Source organism: Lagenorhynchus albirostris, chromosome 14 (genome assembly GCF_949774975.1).
Source record: "Lagenorhynchus albirostris chromosome 14, mLagAlb1.1, whole genome shotgun sequence".
In the NCBI taxonomy this organism is placed as follows: Eukaryota; Metazoa; Chordata; class Mammalia; order Artiodactyla; family Delphinidae; genus Lagenorhynchus; species Lagenorhynchus albirostris.
Genome location: NC_083108.1, coordinates 62,598,516 through 62,619,809, shown reverse-complemented (window position 1 = coordinate 62,619,809; position 21,294 = coordinate 62,598,516). Strand labels below are relative to the sequence as shown.

The 21,294-nt window shown below is 56.5% G+C and overlaps 2 protein-coding genes across 8 annotated transcripts in view; one reads left to right on the top strand and one right to left on the bottom strand.

Moving 5' to 3' along the window:
• The first annotated feature begins 600 nt into the window (after nucleotides 1-600).
• Nucleotides 601-3,025, top strand: TMEM191C (transmembrane protein 191C). Its single transcript, XM_060121436.1, has 10 exons — nucleotides 601-755; nucleotides 877-1,000; nucleotides 1,304-1,354; nucleotides 1,505-1,579; nucleotides 1,768-1,824; nucleotides 1,948-2,007; nucleotides 2,135-2,199; nucleotides 2,280-2,352; nucleotides 2,659-2,696; nucleotides 2,791-3,025. The coding sequence occupies exons 1-10, from the start codon at nucleotides 601-603 to the stop codon at nucleotides 2,993-2,995; spliced, it is 903 nt and encodes a 300-aa protein (XP_059977419.1). The 3' UTR covers nucleotides 2,996-3,025.
• A 6,931-nt stretch (nucleotides 3,026-9,956) lies between these two features.
• Nucleotides 9,957-21,294, bottom strand: part of PI4KA (phosphatidylinositol 4-kinase alpha) — a 95,200-nt gene continuing 83,862 nt past the window's right edge. For 3 of the 7 annotated variants that reach the window (XM_060120826.1, XM_060120823.1, XM_060120827.1), the window contains 17 exons: nucleotides 20,938-21,028; nucleotides 20,449-20,616; nucleotides 20,192-20,245; nucleotides 18,533-18,653; nucleotides 17,190-17,273; nucleotides 16,910-17,039; nucleotides 16,037-16,107; nucleotides 14,852-14,924; nucleotides 14,703-14,773; nucleotides 14,001-14,110; nucleotides 13,479-13,583; nucleotides 13,264-13,389; nucleotides 12,807-12,927; nucleotides 12,473-12,632; nucleotides 11,774-11,863; nucleotides 11,232-11,315; nucleotides 9,957-10,334 (listed from right to left, as the gene is read on the bottom strand). In XM_060120826.1, the coding sequence (XP_059976809.1) occupies nucleotides 10,283-10,334; nucleotides 11,232-11,315; nucleotides 11,774-11,863; nucleotides 12,473-12,632; nucleotides 12,807-12,927; nucleotides 13,264-13,389; nucleotides 13,479-13,583; nucleotides 14,001-14,110; nucleotides 14,703-14,773; nucleotides 14,852-14,924; nucleotides 16,037-16,107; nucleotides 16,910-17,039; nucleotides 17,190-17,273; nucleotides 18,533-18,653; nucleotides 20,192-20,245; nucleotides 20,449-20,616; nucleotides 20,938-21,028 (1,711 nt within the window). In that variant the 3' untranslated portion in view covers nucleotides 9,957-10,282. Of the gene's footprint in view, nucleotides 10,335-11,231; nucleotides 11,316-11,773; nucleotides 11,864-12,472; nucleotides 12,633-12,806; nucleotides 12,928-13,214; nucleotides 13,390-13,478; nucleotides 13,584-14,000; nucleotides 14,111-14,702; nucleotides 14,774-14,851; nucleotides 14,925-16,036; nucleotides 16,108-16,909; nucleotides 17,040-17,189; nucleotides 17,274-18,532; nucleotides 18,654-20,191; nucleotides 20,246-20,448; nucleotides 20,617-20,937; nucleotides 21,029-21,294 lie in introns of those variants that run through there. The other 4 variants (XM_060120825.1, XM_060120828.1, XM_060120824.1 and 1 more) reach the window with 3 other exon arrangements.

Genomic DNA, 21,294 nt, shown 5'->3' with positions numbered 1-21,294 from the left:
ATTTAGGACTTTTGCATCCAGCTTCATAGTCTAAGTTGGCCAAATGAAAGCCGACTTTAAAAGGACAAGTTTACCTGCAATTTCACCAATGAAATAGCTTGTCTTTCTCTTGTTTCCTTTAAAGATCTTATCCGTGTACATTACAATCTTAGTTATTTCAGCATACATAGTAAATCATATTCTTTTTTCACTAGACATCATATCTCTATGTATGCCACATAAAATACATCATTTCAGTAACTACAGTGGTGTCCTCTTTGTGATGACTGTAACTACCCACCTGAATGAACCCACTTAACGCGTTGTGGTTTAAGAATTTTATTTTTTTCTTCCTAGATTAAGTTCCCAGGAGTGGGATCATTGGGTCCAAAGATAAGAACCTGTTTACGGATCCTGATCTCTTTCCCACAGGAGGCTTCTCAGTCCGCAGTGCCGTCGGCAGCGAGCGGGAACAAGCCAGCCTCGCCTTCTGCTTCAGGTGCGAGCACCCACCGGCCTGCGCAGTCCGATGGCTGCCCGTGAGCAGCGGTTCCGAACCGCCCCGCGCTCCATCCATTGTGACGCGGGTCCGGCGGCGGCGGCGGCGGGCAGAGCCGGGGCATGGCCGAGGCGCAGGAGCTACTGCTGCAGCTGCTGAAGGACAACCGTGACGGGCGCCTGCGGAAGCAGGAGCTGGAGGAGCTGGTGCGCGGGCTGGAGGCCGAGAGCGAGAGCCTCACAGCGCGCCTGGACGACCTGAGCGAGCGCGAGCGCAGGTGCGGGCTGCTCCTCACCTCCACCCGGGCCTTGGGACCGAGCCGACGTGCGGGGGCACCGCGAGGTGGCTGGCATCCCGGCGTCACCCCGGGCCGCGGAGCCTCAGTTTCCCTTCCGCAGCCTGCAGCGGCAGCGGAGCCAGGCGGCGCGGGCCCTGCGCGGGGAGGCGAGAGAGGCGGCGCGGGAGCGCGCAGGCCGGGCGCGCCGGCGGCTGGAGGCTGCGGAGCAGCACAAGCTGGACCTGGTGGGGCGGGGCCCTAAATGGGGCGGAGCCTTCGGGGCGGGACCTTGGACGGGGCGGGTCTCTGGATGGGCGGGACCAGTGAAGGGGGAGGGGCCTTGAATGCGACGGAGCCTGGGGAGAGGGAGGGGCCTTGGACGGGGTAGGACCTTGTGTGGGGCGGGGCCTGAAGCAGGGTGGGACCCTGGACGGGGCGGGGCTCTTGGTGGGCGGGGCCAGTGAAGAGAGGGATCTTTAATGGGGCGGGGACTGCGGTGGGGGCGGGGACCTCGGAGAGGCCCGGACCGCCCCCTCGATCCCGTCCAGGAGCAACAAAACCATCAGCTGCAGGAGCAGTGGGAGGAGCTGTCAAGCCAGGTACCTTCAGGAGACGGCTTCCGTCTCACGCTTCCCCTAGGAAGCCCCACCCTAGTCCCCGTCCCCATTTCCGCCGCGTCCCCGCCTCCCAGGATAATCCCCACCCCTAGAAGTCCCGCAAACCCCGCCCTCACAAGCCCCACCCCCCAGCTCTTTTACTATGGAGAACAACTGAGTCCGCAGCGCGCAGAGCGGCAACTCGGGACCCAACTGGTGGCTTTGCAGGTGCTTGGGTGGGGCCCCGAGGGCAGGAGCGCTGGTGTGGGCGGGCCTTTGATGACCTGAGGGCGGGGCCTTGGGGCTGAGGGCGGGCGGGGGTGGGCATGAACCTCTTGGCCGGGCGTTGGGGCGGGGTCTGGCGCGGCGAGCTCGGGGAGTGCCGGACTCCTGACCTTCCCTGGATCCTCCGGAAGAAACAACTGGAGCTGGTAGAGGCCAAGCACGCCAGGCAGGCGGAGGCCCTGCGGCAGGTGCGGGCGGAGCCGGGTACTCAGTGGGAGGGTCGGCTTGGGGTGTGGGTGGGGCCTGGGCAGGCGCCGGACGGTGGAGAGGGCTGACTTCCCCGAGTCTAATCAGGGCTCCCCTCATGCCAGAGCGCACAGCGGATGGAAGAGGCCTGGGCCAGCTTCCAGGAGCAGAGCGGAGTCTTGCAGGTGCCGCCACCCTCCACTCGGAGAGCCGCTCACCTCCGACCCCACTGCGGCCTCCTCCCCCGGAGCTGCCGGGGCCTGCCTCACCAAGGTCTTCCCAGGTGTGAGGCCTCACTCCCAACCCCTCCAGGAGCTGCAGGGGAAGGTGATGGAGGCGGCGACTGCGCTGGACGCCTCGCAGGGCGACCCGGAGCCGTAAGGGGTTAGGACTGTCGGGTGTGGGGAGGTGACTGTGGGCCCGGACAGAGGGCACATCGCCATGCCTGTCTCCACAGGTGCGAGTCGCAGCCTGGCCGGGGGCAGGGATGCGCGGGCTCGCTCATGGAGGAAGTGGCCAAAGCGGACTGTGTGAGTGCGGGCCTGGGCGGGGACGGGCTGGAGCCGGGACCTGCACCCGGGGCCACCCACACACACGTGACCACCCCATCAGGGATTTCCCCCCCTCCCCCAGGGACCCTCCCCTTGATACCAACCTCGCTGGGCGGCCACGCCTGCCACGGGACGGCCCACCCAAGGACCACGCCCGCATAGGGGACCCGCCCCGTAGTGCCACGCCCCCCACGGAGCGACGCGCACCCACGGGCTCGCTCCCCCAGGGGTTTCCCCCCACCGCTCCCCGGCGCGGAGCTGTACGTCGCTCCCTCTTCCCCGCAGAAGCGGCTGTTCGGCGGCGCGGGCGCGGCGGGCATCAGGTGAGCCGGCGGCGGGCGCGGCGCTGGAGTCTGGGGTCCGGGGTGCGCCCGGCGCCCCGCCACCACCCGTCTGCCGGTGCGTCGTGCTCCGCAGGCTGTGGGCGCTGGGCGCGCTGCAGACGCTGCTGCTGCTCCTGCTGGGCGTCGTGGCGCTGCCGCTGCTCTACCTGGCGCTGGTGAACCCCTCGGCCCTCCGCCGCGGGCTCATGCGCCCCGGCTCGGACGCCGCCATCCGTCGCCTGCGCTACACGCTGGCCCCGCTGCTGGAGCTGCGCGCACGCGGACTGCTGCCCGCCTAGTGCATCACGCCGGCTGCGGCCGCCAGCACCCGTGTCTCCCGCGTGGTTTCTGGGCGTCAGGCGGAGGGATGGGGTGGCGGGGGTGACTGGCGAGGAGAGGGGAGAGGGGAAGGGGGACTGGCGAGGGGTGGCGGCGAGAGACGGCGAGACGCGGGGGTGGCGGCGAGAGAATGGGAGACACCGGGGCGGGGGCGTCATGTGTCCTCGGGCCCAGCGGACGCCGGGCTCCTCCGGGTGGACCTTGGTCCCGAGAGGATGCCGGGCCCTCGGTTCCTCCAGCCCCGCCGCCCACTTGGGAGGGGTAGGAATTGTTACTAAACCCGCTCTCCCCTCCGGGGAGCAGAGCCCGGGGCACCGGCTGGCGGGTCCCCGCGGAGGTCCGTGTCCCGCGTCCGCGTGGTGGTTAAGCAGTCCCCGCGGCGCCCCTCCTCCCCTTGGTCCGCGGCGCTCTCCCGCGTCCGGGCTGTGCGGACCGTGCGCGCTCACCACTGCGGTCTTCGCGGGCATCGTCTTTTCATTTCTGTAAATGTTCTGCTTAATGGAGATGGACCTCGTGTTTCACTTAGTCTCTGATGCAGATGCTGCTCGATTTTTATTATTTACTTTTTTTTTTGGTAGTGAAGTTGTATCTCCTGTGCACACATACGTGCGTTTTTGTTTTGTTTTGTTTTTGCGGTACGCGGGCCTCTCACTGTTGTGGCCTCTCCGTTGCGGAGCACAGGCTCCGGACGCGCAGGCTCAGCGGCCATGGCTCACGGGCCCAGCCGCTCCGCGGCATGTGGGATCTTGCCGGACCGGGGCACGAACCCGTGTCCCCTGCATCGGCAGGCGGACTCTCAACCACTGCGCCACCAGGGAAGCCCTGAGCACATTTTTTATATTTAAGGGCCAGGTGCATTTCTTTTCCTGCAAACAATTCTTATTATTTTTTCATGTTAAAACTATAGGATTGTAGGGTTTCATTCTCCCTCAGTTTTTTCAACGCTCTTTTTTAGGATGCATTTTACCTTCGAGATCTGTTGTGAATATTTCCCGTTTGTCTTTCGCTTTGTTTGGGGTGCTCTTTTGCTATGTGTTGTTTTCGTAACAATTTGCTTTCCTGTACTGATCCTGGATTTTCTGGGTTATGAAGGAAACTGTTCCCATCTTCTTCCAACACTTGCATGCTTCCTTAGTTTATATTCAGCCTGTTGTCTGCCTCTGGAGGTAGGGACTTAGTATGGTTTAGGATGTGAGGACCTTTTGCATTTGTTTGATTGGGATTACACTGAAGTTAGGATAAGTTTGCAGAGAAATGTCTTCCAAACCTCGGACGACATCTCTCTCCATTTTTAATTTTTCTCAGCATTTTGTTTTTTTTAGTGTAAATGTCTTTCATGTCTTTCCATTTATTCTGAGGGATTTTATGTTTGGGGTGCTATTATACATGGTATAGGATTTTTTAGTTTTAATTTCCAACTGTTTATTGCTGGCATATAGAAATACAATGACTTTTGTGTATGGACCTTGTAAACTGTGGTATTGCTGAACTACTCCCTTGTTAGTGCTTTGAAACTCTTCTGTAGCTTCCTCAGGATTTTATAAACAATCTTATTGTCTGTGAGGCAGGACTGTTTCTCTTTTTCCTTCCAAACTGTCTACCGCTGGCCACACACTCGGTACAAAGCTGATTAGAAGTGGTGAGGAGTGCCCTGATCTTGCTCTGGATCTTATATTTCATCATGACTATGTTAACCATGTTTTTCTTAGAGATCTTTATCAGATTGAGGAACTGTTCTCCTATTTCTAGTTTGCTGATTTTTTTTTTTTTTTTTTGGCCATGCAGCACAGCTTGAGGAATCTTAGTTCCCCGACCAGGGATCGAACCCATGGCACAACAGTGAAAGCACCGAGTCCTAACCACTGGACGGTCAGGGAATTCCCAAGTTTGCTGATTTTTTATTACGAATGGGTGTTGAATATTGTGCAGTGCTTTTTCTGCACCTATTGATCATATGGTTTTCCTTCTTTAGTCTGTTAATGTGAATGACCCTGATTGCGTCTTAAGCCAACCTTGCCTTCCTGGGGTAAGGCCCACTTGGTCATGATGGTCCTTTTTTACACATTGTGTTCAATTTGCTAATATTTAGTTAAACTAAAAAAATTTACTTAAAGATTTTTGTGCCTGTGTTCATGAGAGGGATGTTGCCCTGTCTTCTGATTTTCTTGGAAGGTCCTTGTCTTTTTTTTTTTTTTTAATTAGTTAATCTATTTGGCTGCATTGGGTCTTAGTTGCGGTACACAGGATCTTTCATTATGGAGTGTGGGCTCCTCACTGCAGCATTTGGGCTCTAGAGCGCGCGGGCTTAGTTGCCCTGTGGCATGTGGGATCTTAGTTCCCCCACCAGGGATTGAACCCACGTCCCCTGCGTTGGAAGGCAGATTCTCAACCACTGGACCACCAGGGAGGTCCCAGAAGGTCCTTTTTAATATCAGGGCTGTGCTGCCCTCATAAAAAAATGAATAGGGAAGTGTTTGTTCCTCTCTTTTCTGAAGGATAGTGTGTAACACTGGCATTATTGCTTCCTTACATATTGAGACCCATCTTGGCTTTATGATGAAAAAAATTACACCTCAATAATTTTAACACAGAAAAACGTATGAGTCATCAGTGTATGTAGCTCAGTGAATTTCCATAGAATAAGAAACAATGTTACCAGCATCTGATTCTCCCCCTGCCTTCCTAGTGGCTCCCTCTTTCAAAACTAACTTGTGTCCTGACTTCTAACACCATCAAATAATGGTGCCTGTTCTGGAACCTCAGATGGAGTCATTCAGCAAGTACCTTTTGCTCAGCAGCATCCACACTGCCTGCTGCAGTTGTTCATTTATTTCCATTATTGCCCTGTATTCTTCTGCATGAATAACCACAATGATTTCTCTCTTGTCCAAGAACATCTTGGTCATTTACAGGTTTTGTTTGTTAGGAGTAGCGACCTCAGGACACTATTTCCTGCCCAGATTTCATAAGTCTGTTGGGTATGTGTGTAGGCGGGGAACTGCTGGCTTGAGCTGCTCAGCCTTGCTGGATGCTTCACACCCAGCAGCAGCAACTGAGAGTTCCAGGTGCTCCACATGCCCCAATGCTTGACATTATGTATCATTTTATGTTTCAGACAGGCAGGGGGGTGAGTGGGTATCACATTGTGGTTTTAATTTGCAATGACGACTAATGAAGTTGAACACCTCTTACTATGTTTATTGGCTGTTTGGACAATGTCTTTTGTGAAATGCCTGTTCAGGTTTTTTGCCCATTTTTCTATTCAATTGTGTCTTACTGATTTTTTAGTAGTTCTTTATATATTCTGGCTGTAAGTTCTTTGAACAGATATAGGTAATTGCAAATATCTTCCCAGGTTTGTGGCATGTATTTTCATAGAGTCCAATTTAATTTTTTCCCCTTTAAAATTAGTGTTTTGGTTCTGCTTAAGAAATCTGTGTGTTCTGAGGTCATCAAGACACGCTTCTGTATTTTCTTCTAAAAGCCTTTAAAGTTTACCTTTAACGTACATCTTTCCAGTCCACCTGGAATTAATTTCTATGTCTGATGTGAGGTAGGCAGTCGAGGTTGAGTTATTTTCTATACTGCTATCCAGTTAATGCACCATTATTGCAAAGACCATCTTTCCCTGACTGCTCTGCAGTGTCTGCATGTATGTGGGTATACGTCCCTGGACTTCATCTCTTCCACTGTTCACTTGTCTTTCCTTGAACCAGGAAGCCACAGTGTCTTAACTTCCATGGCTTAAGTATAATTAAAGTTAAAGATTTTTGTGCCTGTGTTCATGAGAGGGATGCCGCTCCGCGGCATGTGGGATCTTCCCAGACCGGGGCACAAACCCGTGTCTCCTGCATCGGCAGGGGGACTCTCAACCACTGTGCCACCAGGGAAGCCCAAGGATAATTCTTGATATCTAGCTTGTGGGTCTTCAAGATCCAAATAGCTATATTTTGACCTTTGCATTCCCATATAGATTTTAGACTTGCCAATTTCCACTACAGAACTTTCTGGGATTTCGATTGGCATTTGCAGTGAAACTACAGATCAATTTGGGGAGAAACAAACATCTGTATAATATTGAGTTTTCCAACCCATGGATATTTGTTTAGATCTTCTTTCTTTCAACATTTGTAGTTTTCAGTGTTTCTTATGAATAGGTCATTAGATTTTTTTCTTGGTATTTGTTTAGGGTGCAATTGTAAATGGTAGTGTTTTCATTTTTGTTGTTGTAAGATATATGTACACACATACACACACACACACACATAATTGACTTTTGTATATTAACCTGTATCCTGAACCTTGACTATATTCAGATTATTTTGGATTTTTATGTACACAAAGGCCATCTCTGAGTTTTATTTCTCCTTTCCAGATTCTTACACTGTTTCCTTTTGTGGCCTGACTAGACTGGCGAGGGCCCCCAGTGCCAAGAGCTGAACAGAGGTGGTGAAACACAGTATTGTCTAAGGGGACAGCTGTCAGTATATCACCTTTAAGCATTTCAGAGTTTTTCGCAGACACTCACATCAAGGGAGTGATGTTTTGGGTACACCCCATCCTGAGTGTGGACCAAGCTTCCCCAGAAACTCCTCGAAGGTATCAGGCTCTTGGGTTGGTCTTTTGTCTCCTGTGTCATCGAAAGAGGAACTTCACTGTTTTAAGATTTTAAATTTCATTTTGTTTTCTGTCTCTAAAGAAATCTATTTGCTTGTCAGCTTGTGGATTTAGATTTTTCTACCCAGTACTGTAAATAGCATTTCTAACTTTTCAAGATGTATAATTTGCCATATTGCCGGAGTCTTGGACGTGCCATTCAATTGACTTTCATTTTAAAGCCCGTTTGACAGGCTTTCTTTCCAAGTATTGTGGTTTCAAATCAGTTCTATTGTGTTCGCGTGTGTTTCTACATTTTATAGTGTGTTTGTCCTGCACTTCCTATGCTCCCCCCTCTTCCTGGTCTTCTGTTTGATCTTTCTGGAAGTCACACCCGATATTCTGGTTTCCTTTCTACTTGAACGGGCTCACCTCTACCCACCTCCCCAAACCCGACCTTAAAGCATTTAACTCGGATCATCCCCTTGGCTCTTACGTGTATTTTGTCTGGTGTTTCAGCTCCACTCTTTCAATATCTAAGTATTTAGCGTTCTTCCAGATATCTTATTGATTCCTAACAATTCCGTGGGATCAGCCTGACGTGGTGAACAGGTACGGATGGGGTGCTGCTGCTGACGGACTGCATTTCATTAATTAATTTTTGCTGTGTTGGGTCTTCGTTTCCGTGCGAGGGCTTTCTCTAGTTGTGGCAAGTGGAGGCTACTCTTCATCGCGGTGCGCGGGCCTCTCACTATTGCAGCCTCTCTTGTTGTGTAGCACAGGCTCCAGACGCGCAGGCTCAGTAGTTGTGGCTCACGGGCCTAGTTGCTCCGCGGCATGTGGGATCCTCCCAGACCAGGGCTCGAACCCGTGTCCCCTGCATTAGCAGGCAGATTCTCAACCACTGCGCCACCAGGGAAGCCCCGGACTGCATTTCATAATCGCCATCAGGGCTACATGTGTGACGGCATCCTGTGTTCTATCACTTGTGCAGAGAAGGATGTTGAAATCTCCAACTCTACTAGTTTATTTCTCTCCTGAATTCTGTCAAATTTTGCTTCGGAAACACACGTACACACAATGATGGTGAATCTATTTCCTCTACTTCTGCGTCAGGTCCATGACTATAAAGTGCACTGCTTGTCATCAGCATATAATTGGGTCTCATGTTTATCCATGTTTATAATTCCTGCCTCCTGACTGGAGTGCTTAGTTGTCCATACCTAACACAATTAATGATGCAGTGGGACTGTCGTCTGCTATTGCGAAACTTTTTGTCCCATCTTTTCTTTTTCCTTTCCTGCCTTCTTTTGGATTAATTTAATATTTTAAAAAGTTTTTTTAACTTACATATTGGCTGCTTCTTTATATTTATTTATATTGTGCTTCCTGCAGCTGGGTGTTTTTCACCAACTCTGGAATCCTGTTGTGGGTGACTGGAGCGTCTCATTCAACTCTCCTTTTCTTTATGCCTCATTTTTGGTAATTTCATTGTTCTGCCTTTCATTGATTGGTTGTCTCTTCACCTGTATCTTACCTTTTTTTTAAAAATTACTTTTTAAAATTAATTATTTTTGGCTGTGTTGGGTCTTCGATGCTGTGTGCAAGCTTTCTCTAGTTGTGGCGAGCAGAGGCTACTCTGTTGCAGTGCGCAGGCTTGGCATTGCAGTGGCTTCTCTTGTTGTGAAGCACGGGCTCTAGGCGCACGGGCTTCTGTACTTGTGGCACGTGGGCTCAGCTGCTGTGGCTTGCGGGCTCTAGAGCACAGGCTCAGCAGTTGTGGCACACGGGCTTAGTTGCTCCGCGGCATGTGGGATCTTCCCAGACCAGGGCTTGAACCCATGTCCCCTGCATTGGCAGGCAGATTCTTAACCGCTGAGACACCAGGGAAGTCCTTACCTGCTTTTTAACCAATCTTTTGTGTGACTTATTTCTAGATATTTTGTCATCGTTTTTTTAGTTTTGGGTCTTTGGAGGGTCACGTGGGTGGGGATGGACACTGCGGGGAGGTTGGTGCATGAGGACGGTGGTGTCCTGGAGTAGAGGACCTGAAGGTGGTCGAGAGGGACACCGGGAAGGACCGGAGCAGAGGCAGGATGCAGAGCAACGCCTACGGAGGAGAGATGAGAATGGGGCGGCCGGGTGGCCTCTGCGGGAGCCCTGAGAGCCATCAGGGAAAATACAGTGCTATTTTCGGTACATCTGTGCTGTGGTGAGTCGTCTTTGTGAAGCTCACAGCCGGGGCACCGGGGATGGCCCCTCTTGGCTGCGAGGCTCCTGGGCGGGCGCCCCCCACCCCTAGCTGAATGTGCACTTAGTACTGGATTGGTTCCAACGCAGTTTTTTTGTTTTTATTTTGTTCACGTTGGTTGAATCTTAGGTTGAATATAATTTTTCCATTTTTTATACACAAGAAAATACTTCATGTACCTCTGAGAACAAGACAGGTAGGGAATGTGTCCAGTGTAAGCACAGCTCACACCTGCGCAAAGACTGGCTCTGATTGTCATTCCAGCCACACGGGCCATGTAGGCGACACCTCGGGAGGCAGCGGGTTGCCGGGCTCTGCAGGGGCATCTCGGCCCATCTGTCCACCGGATGAGGTGGCAGGCCGTGCGCAGCAGCAAGCAGTGATTGCGGCACTCTGCCCCTCAGTAGGGGATGTCGTTCTGATAGTACTGGATCATGTCATAGGTCCGGCTCCTGGGAGCAGAGAGCAGAGGGGATTGTGAGGGGCCTGTGCTGGTCTGGGGACCTGACCCCCTGAGCCACCCTGCTACACCCCTGGAGGTCGAGTGCCCGATCGCAGACTTTTTGTCTGCCCACCAGCCCCTCTCTCCCTGGGACGCTTGCTCCCTCACCCATGGCCACAGCCTCCCTGTTATGCCCCGTCTCCTCCTTGCTCATGGGCCTCAAAGTGGGCTCAAGAGGATGCCCTTCCTCAGCCAGACGCCTGCCCGCAGTCCTGGGGCCCGGGATGTGGCCCGGGGGTGCGTCTGTAGGAGTTGACTCCCAGCCTTGGGGCCTCGCATGTGGCTGGAAGGGGTCTGTGCACTCCCCCTCCGCCCCGCCTCACATCACCATCAGGAGAGCCTGCCTCATGCTGCCCTCCAAACCCCTCCTGCTGCCCTGAGCCACCCCACTTCTCTGCTCCCCTGTCAGCAAAACCAAGTGGCGCTCCTGTGCCACTGGACCTCGGCGGGTCCACCGGAGCCAGTTCTCTGTCCCGAGGGTGTGGACCTGGGGCCTCTGCACCTCCTGGGGCCTGGACTCCCCTCGCTCACCCTGTTGTTGAGCCTATAAACCTCAAGGCCACCTTCGACTGTCACAGCCCCTGGGAGCCTGTTCCCAGGCCTGTCACTGAGGCCTGGCCCCACCACTTCTAGTGGCCCCAGTTCCCCCACCAGGCCCCTCCTGTCACGGCCCCCACAGCAGCTGAAGGGGTTGAAGCCTCTCAGAACTCACTTCCTGCCCCGCTGGGCTGGGCGTCTCGGGGCAGTGCATCCTGTCACCTGGCCCAGGTGGGGGCCTGCACAGGTGCCCACTGAACACTGGATAGGTGACACAGGTGCATGGGTGGGGCAGGACAGGGTGACTTGCCTGTTGCTGAGGAAGCAGCTCTGAATGACCTTTAGAATGAAATTTGCGGCCTCTCGCTCTGTCATGTTGGGGCTGAACCTGTGCCTGGTAGGGGGAAGGGCCGTGTCAGGGCTGCTGCCCCCAGGGCTCCAGGCTGCCCTCCCTGCAGGGACGTGGTCTGGCCGGTGGGCTGCACTTAGTGGCCTGGCCTCCTGTGGGGACACGGTTCCCAGCTGGCCTGGAGGGCTTGGGCCCCTTCCTAGAACCTCCTGGGCCCAGCGGCCTGCAGCCAGGGTAGGACTGGCAGGGGGCTGAGCCACTGCAGCCCCGGGGCTTGGCGCAGACACACCCTTGAGGGACGAAGGGCTGCAGGGTACATCCTCCGCCTAAGTCAAGGCACCTCACACACGGAAGGTCTGGGGACAGCTCCTCACCCAGGACCCCGTCTGTCTGGGCGTCCAAGGGGGAGCACTTGGCCTCGATAACAGTCCCCATTACCAGCAGTCGAAGGGCTCCCATCTCAGGGGACAGCCGCCCCCAAGTGGCCTGCCTGCCGGACCTACTTCAAGAGCTTGATTGTCTGGCCGCGGAAGCAGGGAAGGCCCGTGTCCAGCATGAGAGTGACCAGAGAGACGACGGCGTCCATGTAGGGCCTGGGGAGAGGCAGGGAAGGAGGTGGACAGAGGCCAGCCTGGGTGGGGGCCCTGCCTGTGGTCAACATGCAGCCCCTGCCCAGGGCCTGCCCTCGGCCCCTGCCATGGTTCTGTGCCTGGCTAAGGAAGGGATCCTCCCTTCTTGAAGGGAACTGCGTACGCGCCATGCAGGCTTCAGCAGACTTGGGTTGGAGTCCAGGTGTCCCCACACTGCTCTGTGGCGTCAGCCACATGACACTTGGAAGCCAGGACCTGAGTCCCCGGCACGCAGCCTGGGGGTGCAGGGGCTCAGGCTAGGGAGGAAGGGCAGGTGGGGTGCTCAGAGGGGCCCCAAGGCGTCGGCAGGCGAGGCCAAGCCTGGGAGATGCAGAATGTGGCGGGTCACTGATGCCTGGAGCAAGATGCTGCTGGCACAGGTGGCAGAGACGTGACAGGAAGGCAAGGCCTCAGGGGGCCTCCCGTGCATCCCCCTGCCCCAACCCCAGTTCTGTGTCCACCAAAGGCCTGAGATGACCCGAGGAGAACTTTGAGGAGTGGGCGGGGCTTGCTGGATGAACGGGCCCAGTATGGAAGCCCCTCCCTGCCCCCCACCCCACCCGCGGGGCTCACCGCACGGCCAGGTAGCCGCGGACACACATCTCCATGAACCACTTGAAGGGGGTGGCCTCCATCTTGCCCCCCATGATCATCACCATCTCGTCTGTCAGCTTGATGTCTGGTTCCCAGCCGAGGTTGCCACCCGGGGAGCTTTCAAACATGAAGCCAAAGTCTGCAATATCCCAAAGAGCCATCGTGCTGGGATCAGCTGCAGGGCAAAGCTGGGTGTATGCCCTGTAGCCGCTGTTTCCTGGGGACACTGGGGAGCAGCGGCTGGAAAGGAAGCCCAGCTCCCCAACCCCCAGAGCCCCTGCCCCGGTGCCCCCGCGGCAGGATGCCCACCCACCGATGTGGATGATGTGGCCCTTCTTGTCCAGCATGATGTTGCCGTTGTGCCGGTCCTTGATCTGCAGCAGGAACAGCAGGAGGCTGTAGGCAGCCATGCTGCGGATGAAGTTATAGCGTGCCTGTGCAGAGACAGCATGTTCAGGGTGCCCTGGAGCTGTGCCCTCTTGGGCCTGTGGGCACCCTGGAACCCCTGGGCCTGCACCTAGATCAGCAAGCCAGACCTTGGTAGTCGGAGTGACAAGTGGGTGCATCTGAGGTACAGGGCTGTGGCCCCTTCCCCCCTTCAACTCCTGTCAGCTTTCTCCTGGGGAGCCCCTCTCGAGGCATGCCTTTCATCCCAAGGAAGGTTACAGATGCCCTGGTTTTACCCCCAGACATACGAGGACTTGGAAAACAGGGTGCTGACCAATGCAGGAGCTGGGGCTGGCGGGCAGTGGGGCCGCGCTGCTGCCCACCTGCTGGAAGGCCAGCGTGGACTCATCCCCGTACTGGCGTGTGAAATAGTCGTACATGCCAAAGTCGGTCTGGCGGCCCAGCTGGTCCCGAGAGGTACAGTCAGGGATGCACTCGATCACCCCGCACTAGGGAGGAAAGGCCGAGGCTCAGGCTGCGGGCACACCACAGGGCGAAGGACAGGGGCAGCGCCCAAGCAACTGCTTGGGAAACTTACACCAGGGGCGGTGGCCACCACCCGGTACGGAAAGACGAAGAGATCCAGGCCAACCAGCTGGAAGATGTTTTTGAAGAGGTCGATGATCTGCAGGGCCAGCATGTCCTGGGAACCAGGAGAGACTCAGGGTCGTAGTGGGCTGCTGGCTCCAGGTGCCTGCGGCCCTGCCCAGTGAGGGGGAGGGGGAGGAGGGAGGGAGGCCCCGGTGAGCCTCACTGCCCACTGCTCCCTGGGCAGACTGCGAGGATGCACTGCCTGGCGGTGGGTGTGAGTAAGGGGCACCCATTCCCCCGGGGCAGTTCTCCTTGAGCAGCCAGGGTGTACAGCGGGAGGGGGGCCACTGGAGAGGCCTCCGGGTTTAGCAGAAAGCCCTGATGTACTCCAAGGCAACAGAACCAAATGGGGAACCAAGGATTCCTATTTCTGTGTGATGCTGAGAAGTGTGCCTGGAGCCTTGGAGAGAGGCGGGCCTGCCCCAGCCCCGCACACCTCCGGCCCTGCCCTGCCTGCCCAGCCCACTACCTGACGGCAGTCGTCTCCCACTTTGAAGATGGCTGCTTGCCAGGAGATTTTCTGGCCATCGGCCTCCTGCGTGCTGCCCTCATCCTCGGAGTCTGAGCAGCACCGCAGACCTGCATAGGGAGAGGGTGCCTGTCAGCGGCGGGCAGAGAGGCCCTCTGAGGATGCTGGGGGCGAGCCCTGATCATGTGCCTGAAGCAACACAGAACCTTAGGGATCATCTCTGCAAAACCCTAAAGAGGCCAACGAGGCCCAGCAGACACCAGGGGTCAGTGGGTGGGGCCACGGGGCCAGGGTCTCTTCCTAAGAACAGCTGAGGAGCAAGGACCCAGGGCCACACCCTTGTGCTGCTGTGCTCCCAACATTCATGCCCCCCCCAGAACTGCAGAGTGTCATGTATGTGGCAGCCACAGCTGAAGAACAACCATGCCCTGTCCCGGGAAGAGGCCGGAAGGATCCTTCACAGCACTTCAGGAGGGAGCAGGGCCCTGCTGATACCTCGGCCTCCAGACGGAGAGAATCGACTCCTGCTGTGGAGGCTGCCAGCCTGCGGTCACTCTCACGGCAGCCAAGCCGACCAGTCCTCCCTGGGGCCTCTGTCACTGCACACGTGCCTGCCACCCCCAGACAAGGGCCCAGACTGACTGGCCGGAGGCTGTCACCGTTCATGGGGACCCCAAACTACATCGGACGTGCCCCACTGACCTTCCTTCTCAAGTTCACTAACTCCGCATCGTTTCACCTTGAACTTAGCCAGATATGGGGCCTTTGCAGCGCTGGAAAACAAAACAGAATGGGGTGCAAGTGACAGGGAATGGGAGCCCGTGAGGGGGAGTTTGCGGGGGGTGCCTCACCTCTGCATGGGCGTCCCGGACTTGTAGTCGATGTCCAGCACGATGGCCTCAGGGTTGCTGGGCAGGTAGCAGCCTATGAGGGACAGAAGGGACATCCCAGGGCCCGACCAGGATGAGGCTTTCCCAGCAGACGGGGCTGTGCTGAGGCCTCAAGGGCCTTGCCTGCGGCACCACCGACTCCTTGTTCCGTGCCGACTCCTTGTTCCGAGGCCGGTAAGGCTGTCTTCCCTGACTGTGCTGTTTCCCTGGGCCCATCCTGACATTCCACATGGGGCAACCACCTCCCGCAGACGCTTCTCCAAGAGAACACCCTAAACCCTCAGCTTCTCAAGCCACTGGCCGCCAATGCCACAGGACACAGGAGCCCCAGCACCCACCCACCTGACACCCCCAGCTCGACCCTGTCAGCGCAGGTCGAGAGAAGACCCTTCCTGGTCAGGGACCACAGTTCCCCGAGCCCCCGGAGGTGGGGGTGCTTGAGGCGGGGTCCTGGTGGAAGGGACTGGGCCCCTGGGGAGCATGCAGGCCCCCACCTCATCCACCCTCCTTCCCTCGCCAGCCCAGCCTCCCTCAAACGGCCCGAGCTCCACTCTGCTCTAGAGCCCAGCTGGCTCCCCAGTGCCTCGGGGACACGACCCAGCAGCATGGTGTCCTCTGGGAGGCTGAGTGTTCTCTGGGGTGGGGCTGGGCAGGGCTCAGCACAGTCAGGAGAGGCCCACCCAGGGCCCTGTACTGGTGCCCACCACTGAGGCGGGCAGTGGGCAAGTGTGCAAGGCCAGGGTTTTGAAGAACGAATGTTCTTAAGACTTGTTAAGACAGACTTAAGAACGGAGAGCTGTGCGGTGACGTCTGGGTTCCCATCTTGTCTTGAAAAGACACGGATCTGACCACGTGGCAAGAGCACCAGGGAGGGGGGCATGGGCCCCCTCATCCCACAAGCCCTAGCACACCTGGGACACCCCCGCTCCTCCCTAAGCCCACTGTGTGGCCTGCGTTACTTCTGTTACACTGGAGCTCAGGAAACTTCTAGAACCACAGCTGCCAAGGACAGGGTCTCGGCCTTCAGAAAACAGCTGTAGCTAGGAGAACCAAGAGTGACCACTGGCAGGGGCAGGTTCTGGAGAGGGGTGCCGGGCACCCAGGGTCCCCCAGACCCCCGTCCCACTGGCCTCGAGCACTGCTCACCAGGCTGCACCTTCACTTCAGACAGAGCCGACAGACAAGCCCTCTTCCTCTCGTCACCTTTAGGGTAGGGCCTGGAGAACAAGACACAGACGCTGGTGTCTGTGGCTTCGGGGCACAGACAGGCCCTCCTGTCCGAGGGCCCTAGCCCTGCACTCTGCCACCTGGGGCAGGGGAAGGGGGTGTGCAATGCTGTGGGGGTCAGGCTGCGGACTACGTGGTTTACTGGCAGTGTGGCCTCGGGCAGACCCTCAGACCTCTGCGCCCCACGACAAGGCGAGTGAAATGGAATCACGCCTCTCACGTGGCAGAGGCCCAGGGAGTCCACCCTGACCCTCCATCTCTGCAGCCACGTTGCCGCTCTGCTTAGAACTGGTCAGGAGAGGACCATGGGACACATGGCCCGCAGTGATGGGGTAGCGGGGGAGCCTGAGCACTGGGGACAGTGTGGCGACTAGGCGCCTGGAGGAACAGCACTAGGGCTCCCCTGCTGCCTCCCCAGGTGCTCGGCCAGCATCCGCAACCCCGGGGCCCCATCCTGCACAAATGGGTGGCTAAGACGTCCAAGGTTGGCGTCTGCTCCACGTGAATGAGGGCCCAGGAGGTGAATCAAGAAAGGACCTCGGGGCTGCAAAGGAGTCTGGTTTCCCTAACACCACGGGGACCATCAGAACCTGGAGAGCAGATGTCCTCAGGCTTGGGCAAGACCCAAAGTGAACCTGAGATGTTGTTTTCTGTGCATCTGCTATGCCCACGGGGGCCCTGGACGGTGGAAGCAAACTCCCCGTCTGGCTGTTCCTTAGCGGGGGACGTCAGGAGTCTACAAAGCTCCTTGGGCAGCTCCCGCAAGTGGGGCCTGGAGAAGATGTCACTTACTTGATGATGGCTGACACGTTAGTGATTTTGTTGAAGAAGTCGAATTCACGCTGGTAGAAGTCCTTGGCCGGGCCAGACAAGGAGCTTGTGATCTCTTCCACCAGCTGTTCCAGGAGGTCGCCAATGTCAGCTGCAGAGAAACCGAGGGTGAGCCTGCAGTCCCAGGGACCCTCTCTCCAGACCCCACCCAGAGGAGGTCTGCCCTCCTCAGGGTGCTGATGCCCGTGAGGCTGTGGCGAGTGGAGGGCCCCAGGATCACGGATGCTCACGGGGGCCGCACCTGAAGCGTGTGGTGGTCTCAGGGGAGTACCTGCATCTGACTGTCCCCTCTTCCAGGGACCGTCATTTTTACTTGAAGGAGTGACTGAGAGATAAGGTAAAGTCACTCAGACGTAGACTTATGGCAGATATTTTCTTGAAAATCAATAAAATGAATCTGCCATTTAAGGAAAACAACTACAAAACTTTGTTAAACTTGACAAAAAAGCCTGACAGTTTCCCAGCACTCAGAAACGTTTCTGTCCTGTGAGGCAGCTGGGGCTCCACACACAGGATCTTTAAATACTGTGTCACGAAATGCGTCAGCACTGGAGACCCTGCCCTGCACGTTGGGTGTGACCACAGCGGGTGTTACAGGTCCTGCGAGGGGCGAGTGCAGGGCAAGCAGGGGCTGGATGAACAGAGAGCGAGGCTCATAACACGGTTCAGACTCCTCACTGCACTGAACCCCTGAGAAACCGTCCCGCCAAGCTTGGTAGCATTGGCGGGGAGCACCCATGGGGGCCTGAACACAAGACACTCCTCCGTTTCCAACTATGGGTCAGCAAGGCCCAATCTCCTGCAGCCACTTCAGCCCAAACAGCATATTCTGACATGAAATGCAGAGGCAGAGTGAGGGGCTCTCACACCGCACTGATGACCTCATCTCCCACAGGCACTAAAGGGGCCTGTAAACGTGTTAAACAATGCTACTCTTCTCGCTCACTTCTTTAAAAGTTATGTTTATGTGAGATGGGTCTCTATTTTTTTATTTTTTTTTATTTTTAATTTTGGCTGCTTTGGGGCTTTGTTGCTGCACGCAGGCTTTCTCTGGTTGCGACGAGCGGGGGCTACTCTTCGTTGCGGTGCGCGGGCTTCTCACTGCAGTGGCTTCTCTTGTTGCGGAGTATGGGCTCTAGGCGCGCGGGCTTCAGTAGTTGTGGCACACTGGCTCAGTAGTTGTGGCTCGCGGGCTCTAGAGCACAGGCTCAGTAGTTGTGGCGCACGGGCTTAGTTGCTCCACGGCATGTGGGATCTTCCCAGACCAGGGCTCAAACCCTTGTCCCCTGCATTGGCAGGCAGATTCTTAACCACTGCGCCACCAGGGAAGCCCTCTATTTTTAATTTCTAATGTTGGTGAGCATGGATGGCCCAAGGCCACATAAACCCAAGCTCTTTGAGGGTCTGTAGTTTTCAAGGGTGTGAGGGTCCTGAGATGACCTGGGTTGGGAAGCGCTGCCCGTGGAGCTGCAGATGGAGCCACAGGGTCTTGGGGGCCAGGCAGGGGTCAGAGGTGGGAGTGGAGGAATGATGACCCTGGGCAGGTAGTGAGGACGGGGTGGGGTCCGAGGCACAGGCACTCACGGTCTTTCTGGTGCCCCTCTTCATCAACATAGATGTTCGTCTTCATGTTCCAGATGAATTGGTGTGCCAGGAGCTGGGACTTGGATGCCGCCCACAGAATATACTCCCGCACATAGCCCATCTGTAGGAAAGCAAGGTCAGCCCAGGCTGGCCACACTCTACCAAGAGAGGCCACTCTCACCCAAGCAGCAATGACGCCACACTTGGCAGACCCAGAAAGAAGCGTGGTCGAGCGGTGCCGGCTGTGAGCACCTCTCCTGCGTGGCGGAGTTGAGCCCGAGTCCAGCTGGCTGGCCAGCCGCCGGGGTCTTTGTCTATGCAGGCATGCACCAGCTTTTGTCTCCTCTGTTCCCTCCTCTGGACTCTAAGCCCTGGACTCTAACCAGCTTCTGCTGTCGTCAAGCATGACACGTGGGCAGGCGGGTTTCAAATGCGCCCCTGTGGACTGCTGTCTAGAAGACGCTGCCCAGTGACGGACGGGTCCCAGAAAACCCTGCGTCACTCCCAGCTCAGGCTGAATTCCCATGTTCTAGGTTACAAAGGCAGGTGGCCTTTCTGGAAGACTCCTGGGTGCAGCCTCTCCCTCCCCACAGTCATTTGCGGCCCATCTGGTAAAGTATTCCTTGGACAGATGTCCTCAACTTGGGTGGGTGGGCTTCCCAAACAGGTCAAACTTCAAATAACCCAATTCTAACCCAGCAACTAGATCTAAAGATGAACCATGAATGTGCAACCTCCAGTGCAGGGTCTCCAGGCTTGGCCAGGGCATGGGGTGTTCTGGGGCCCTCTGGGCCCAGGGCAGGGGGGTGTATGGGCAGGAGCAGGAGGGGTAGACACTGCTGCCCTCAGACGCAGGCTTGGGTGTGGCACTGTGATGAAGCGCGGGTGGTGAGGGCTCCGGGCTGTGGTCACCCCGTGGGTGTTTTCTGGCCAGGCCCTTTGCCAGGCCCCTTGCCAGGCCCCTATGTGCATGTACACTGTTAAGGCTGAATTATCCACCCCCACCCCCCATTCATATGTTGAAGTCCCCCCCCACACAGAATGTGACTGTATTTGGATATAGGCCTTTAAAGAACTGATGAAGTCACATGAGATCAGTAGGGGGCCCTGATCCGATCTGACTTGTATCCTTATAAGAAGAGATTAGGACACAGACAAATGGACAGCCATGTGGGGATACAGGGAGAAGCCGCCGTCTACACGGCAAGGAGAGGGCCTTGGGCAAACCAGCCCTGCTGACACCTGGATCTCAGATGTCCAGCCTCCAGACTGTGTGGAACGAGCTCCCTGTAGTTTAAGCCCTGAGTCTGTGTACTTTGCCAGGGTGGCCTGAGCTCACTAATACACATGCTGTCTCCTCCAACCCCTTGGCCACTCCCCCCAGGAGACGGGGAGCTGGATTTGGGAGCTAGGGGACCTGCTGAGACCCCCATCCAGCAGGTACGGGTCCCAGGCCAGGTCACCCACCCTGAAGAAGCAGCCGGCAATGTTTCCAGAACCTGTTCACCCAGCACAGCAGGACTGGGCCTCGGGTGCTGGATGACCACATGGGGGTGAGAGACCTCGGGCCCAGGTCCCAGCTCAGTGGCCCTGCTCCTGGGCTCCGTCCCGCTGCCCGCCCGGCCCTCCAGGCTGGTCGGCCTGTGCTGCATGCCTTACCTTGTCATACCTGAGGGCCTGCACAATCTGGGGGATGTAGAACAGGATCGCATCCTGTGTGGTGGGGGAGGAGCAGTCATGACTCAGGAAGGGGTGAGAGCACCAGGCAGGACAGGGGTCCCAGGGCCCCACCCCACCTGGACTGGCCCTGCTGTCACTCCACCCCCAGGACACGTCCTCACCCTCAATCAGGCCTGCCCTCTGTTCCCCCGTGGGGCTGGGCAGCCCCCCGAAGTCGACCCAGCAGATGGGCTCACCGGCGGGAAGGACCGTAGGACTTTGACCCCGTACTGCGCCGTGAGTGGGTGCGGCGGGTACATGCTGGAGAAGTAGGACAGGCCTGTGGGTGGGTCTGCGGGTGCCCAGCACAGCACATGGCTGAGCTCGGGGGCATCGGCGTCGATGGTGTGCCAGGTGACCAGGAACTGGGGAGGAAGAAGGGAGTCACAGGGATGGCCCCAAGAAGGGAGTCACAGGGATGAAAACTGCAAGGCATTTATAACAGCTTCTGACACATTACATACAACAGCACAACTTCAACCAGGGTGAAATACACTCAACGTTTTTCTACTGTAAACACAGTAAATGTTTCATCCAAAGAGTAGACAACACAAAAGATCAGAAAAATCGTGGTACCACTGAGGTCAGTGGGTTTTGGTTGTGTTCCTCGCCTCCAGGTATCCCTGGAGGCAGTTTTGTTTCTGTGCACTTAGGACCAAGCCTTGGCACGCTACCCGCCATGCTACCTTGATGGCTTCGGGGATGTCACTAACGGCTCCTGGGTCCAAGCGAACCAGACGGGTCACCTCATTGCCGATAGCTTCTGTGTTTTTGAACCTGCAGGCAAAGAGGGTGTGGGTGGCAGACATTGAAGACGGGGGCTGGGGGAGCCCTGGACTAAGTGATGTGGACCAACACCCAGTGACATCTGAGCACTGTGGCTACTGACATGGTGTTTACTGTGACCGGCTGTGACCCAAGGGCAGAACTCCTTGGAGCAGGAATGATCCTTCCAAGGACACCTCCCTTGGCCTGGCCCCCAAAGCACCCATCCACGTTGTGGCACCCGTGGGCCAGAAGGCACGCTAGCAGGTGGGAGGGTG

Excerpts from the sequence above, each read along its gene's own strand:
- TMEM191C (XM_060121436.1), top strand. The coding sequence starts at position 601 with ATGGCCGAGGCGCAGGAGCTACTGCTGCAGCTGCTGAAGGACAACCGT. Across the intron at positions 1,825-1,947 it reads AGGCGGAGGCCCTGCGGCAG|AGCGCACAGCGGATGGAAGA; the intron begins GTGCGGGCGGAG and ends CCCTCATGCCAG. Across the intron at positions 2,697-2,790 it reads GCGGGCGCGGCGGGCATCAG|GCTGTGGGCGCTGGGCGCGC; the intron begins GTGAGCCGGCGG and ends CGTGCTCCGCAG.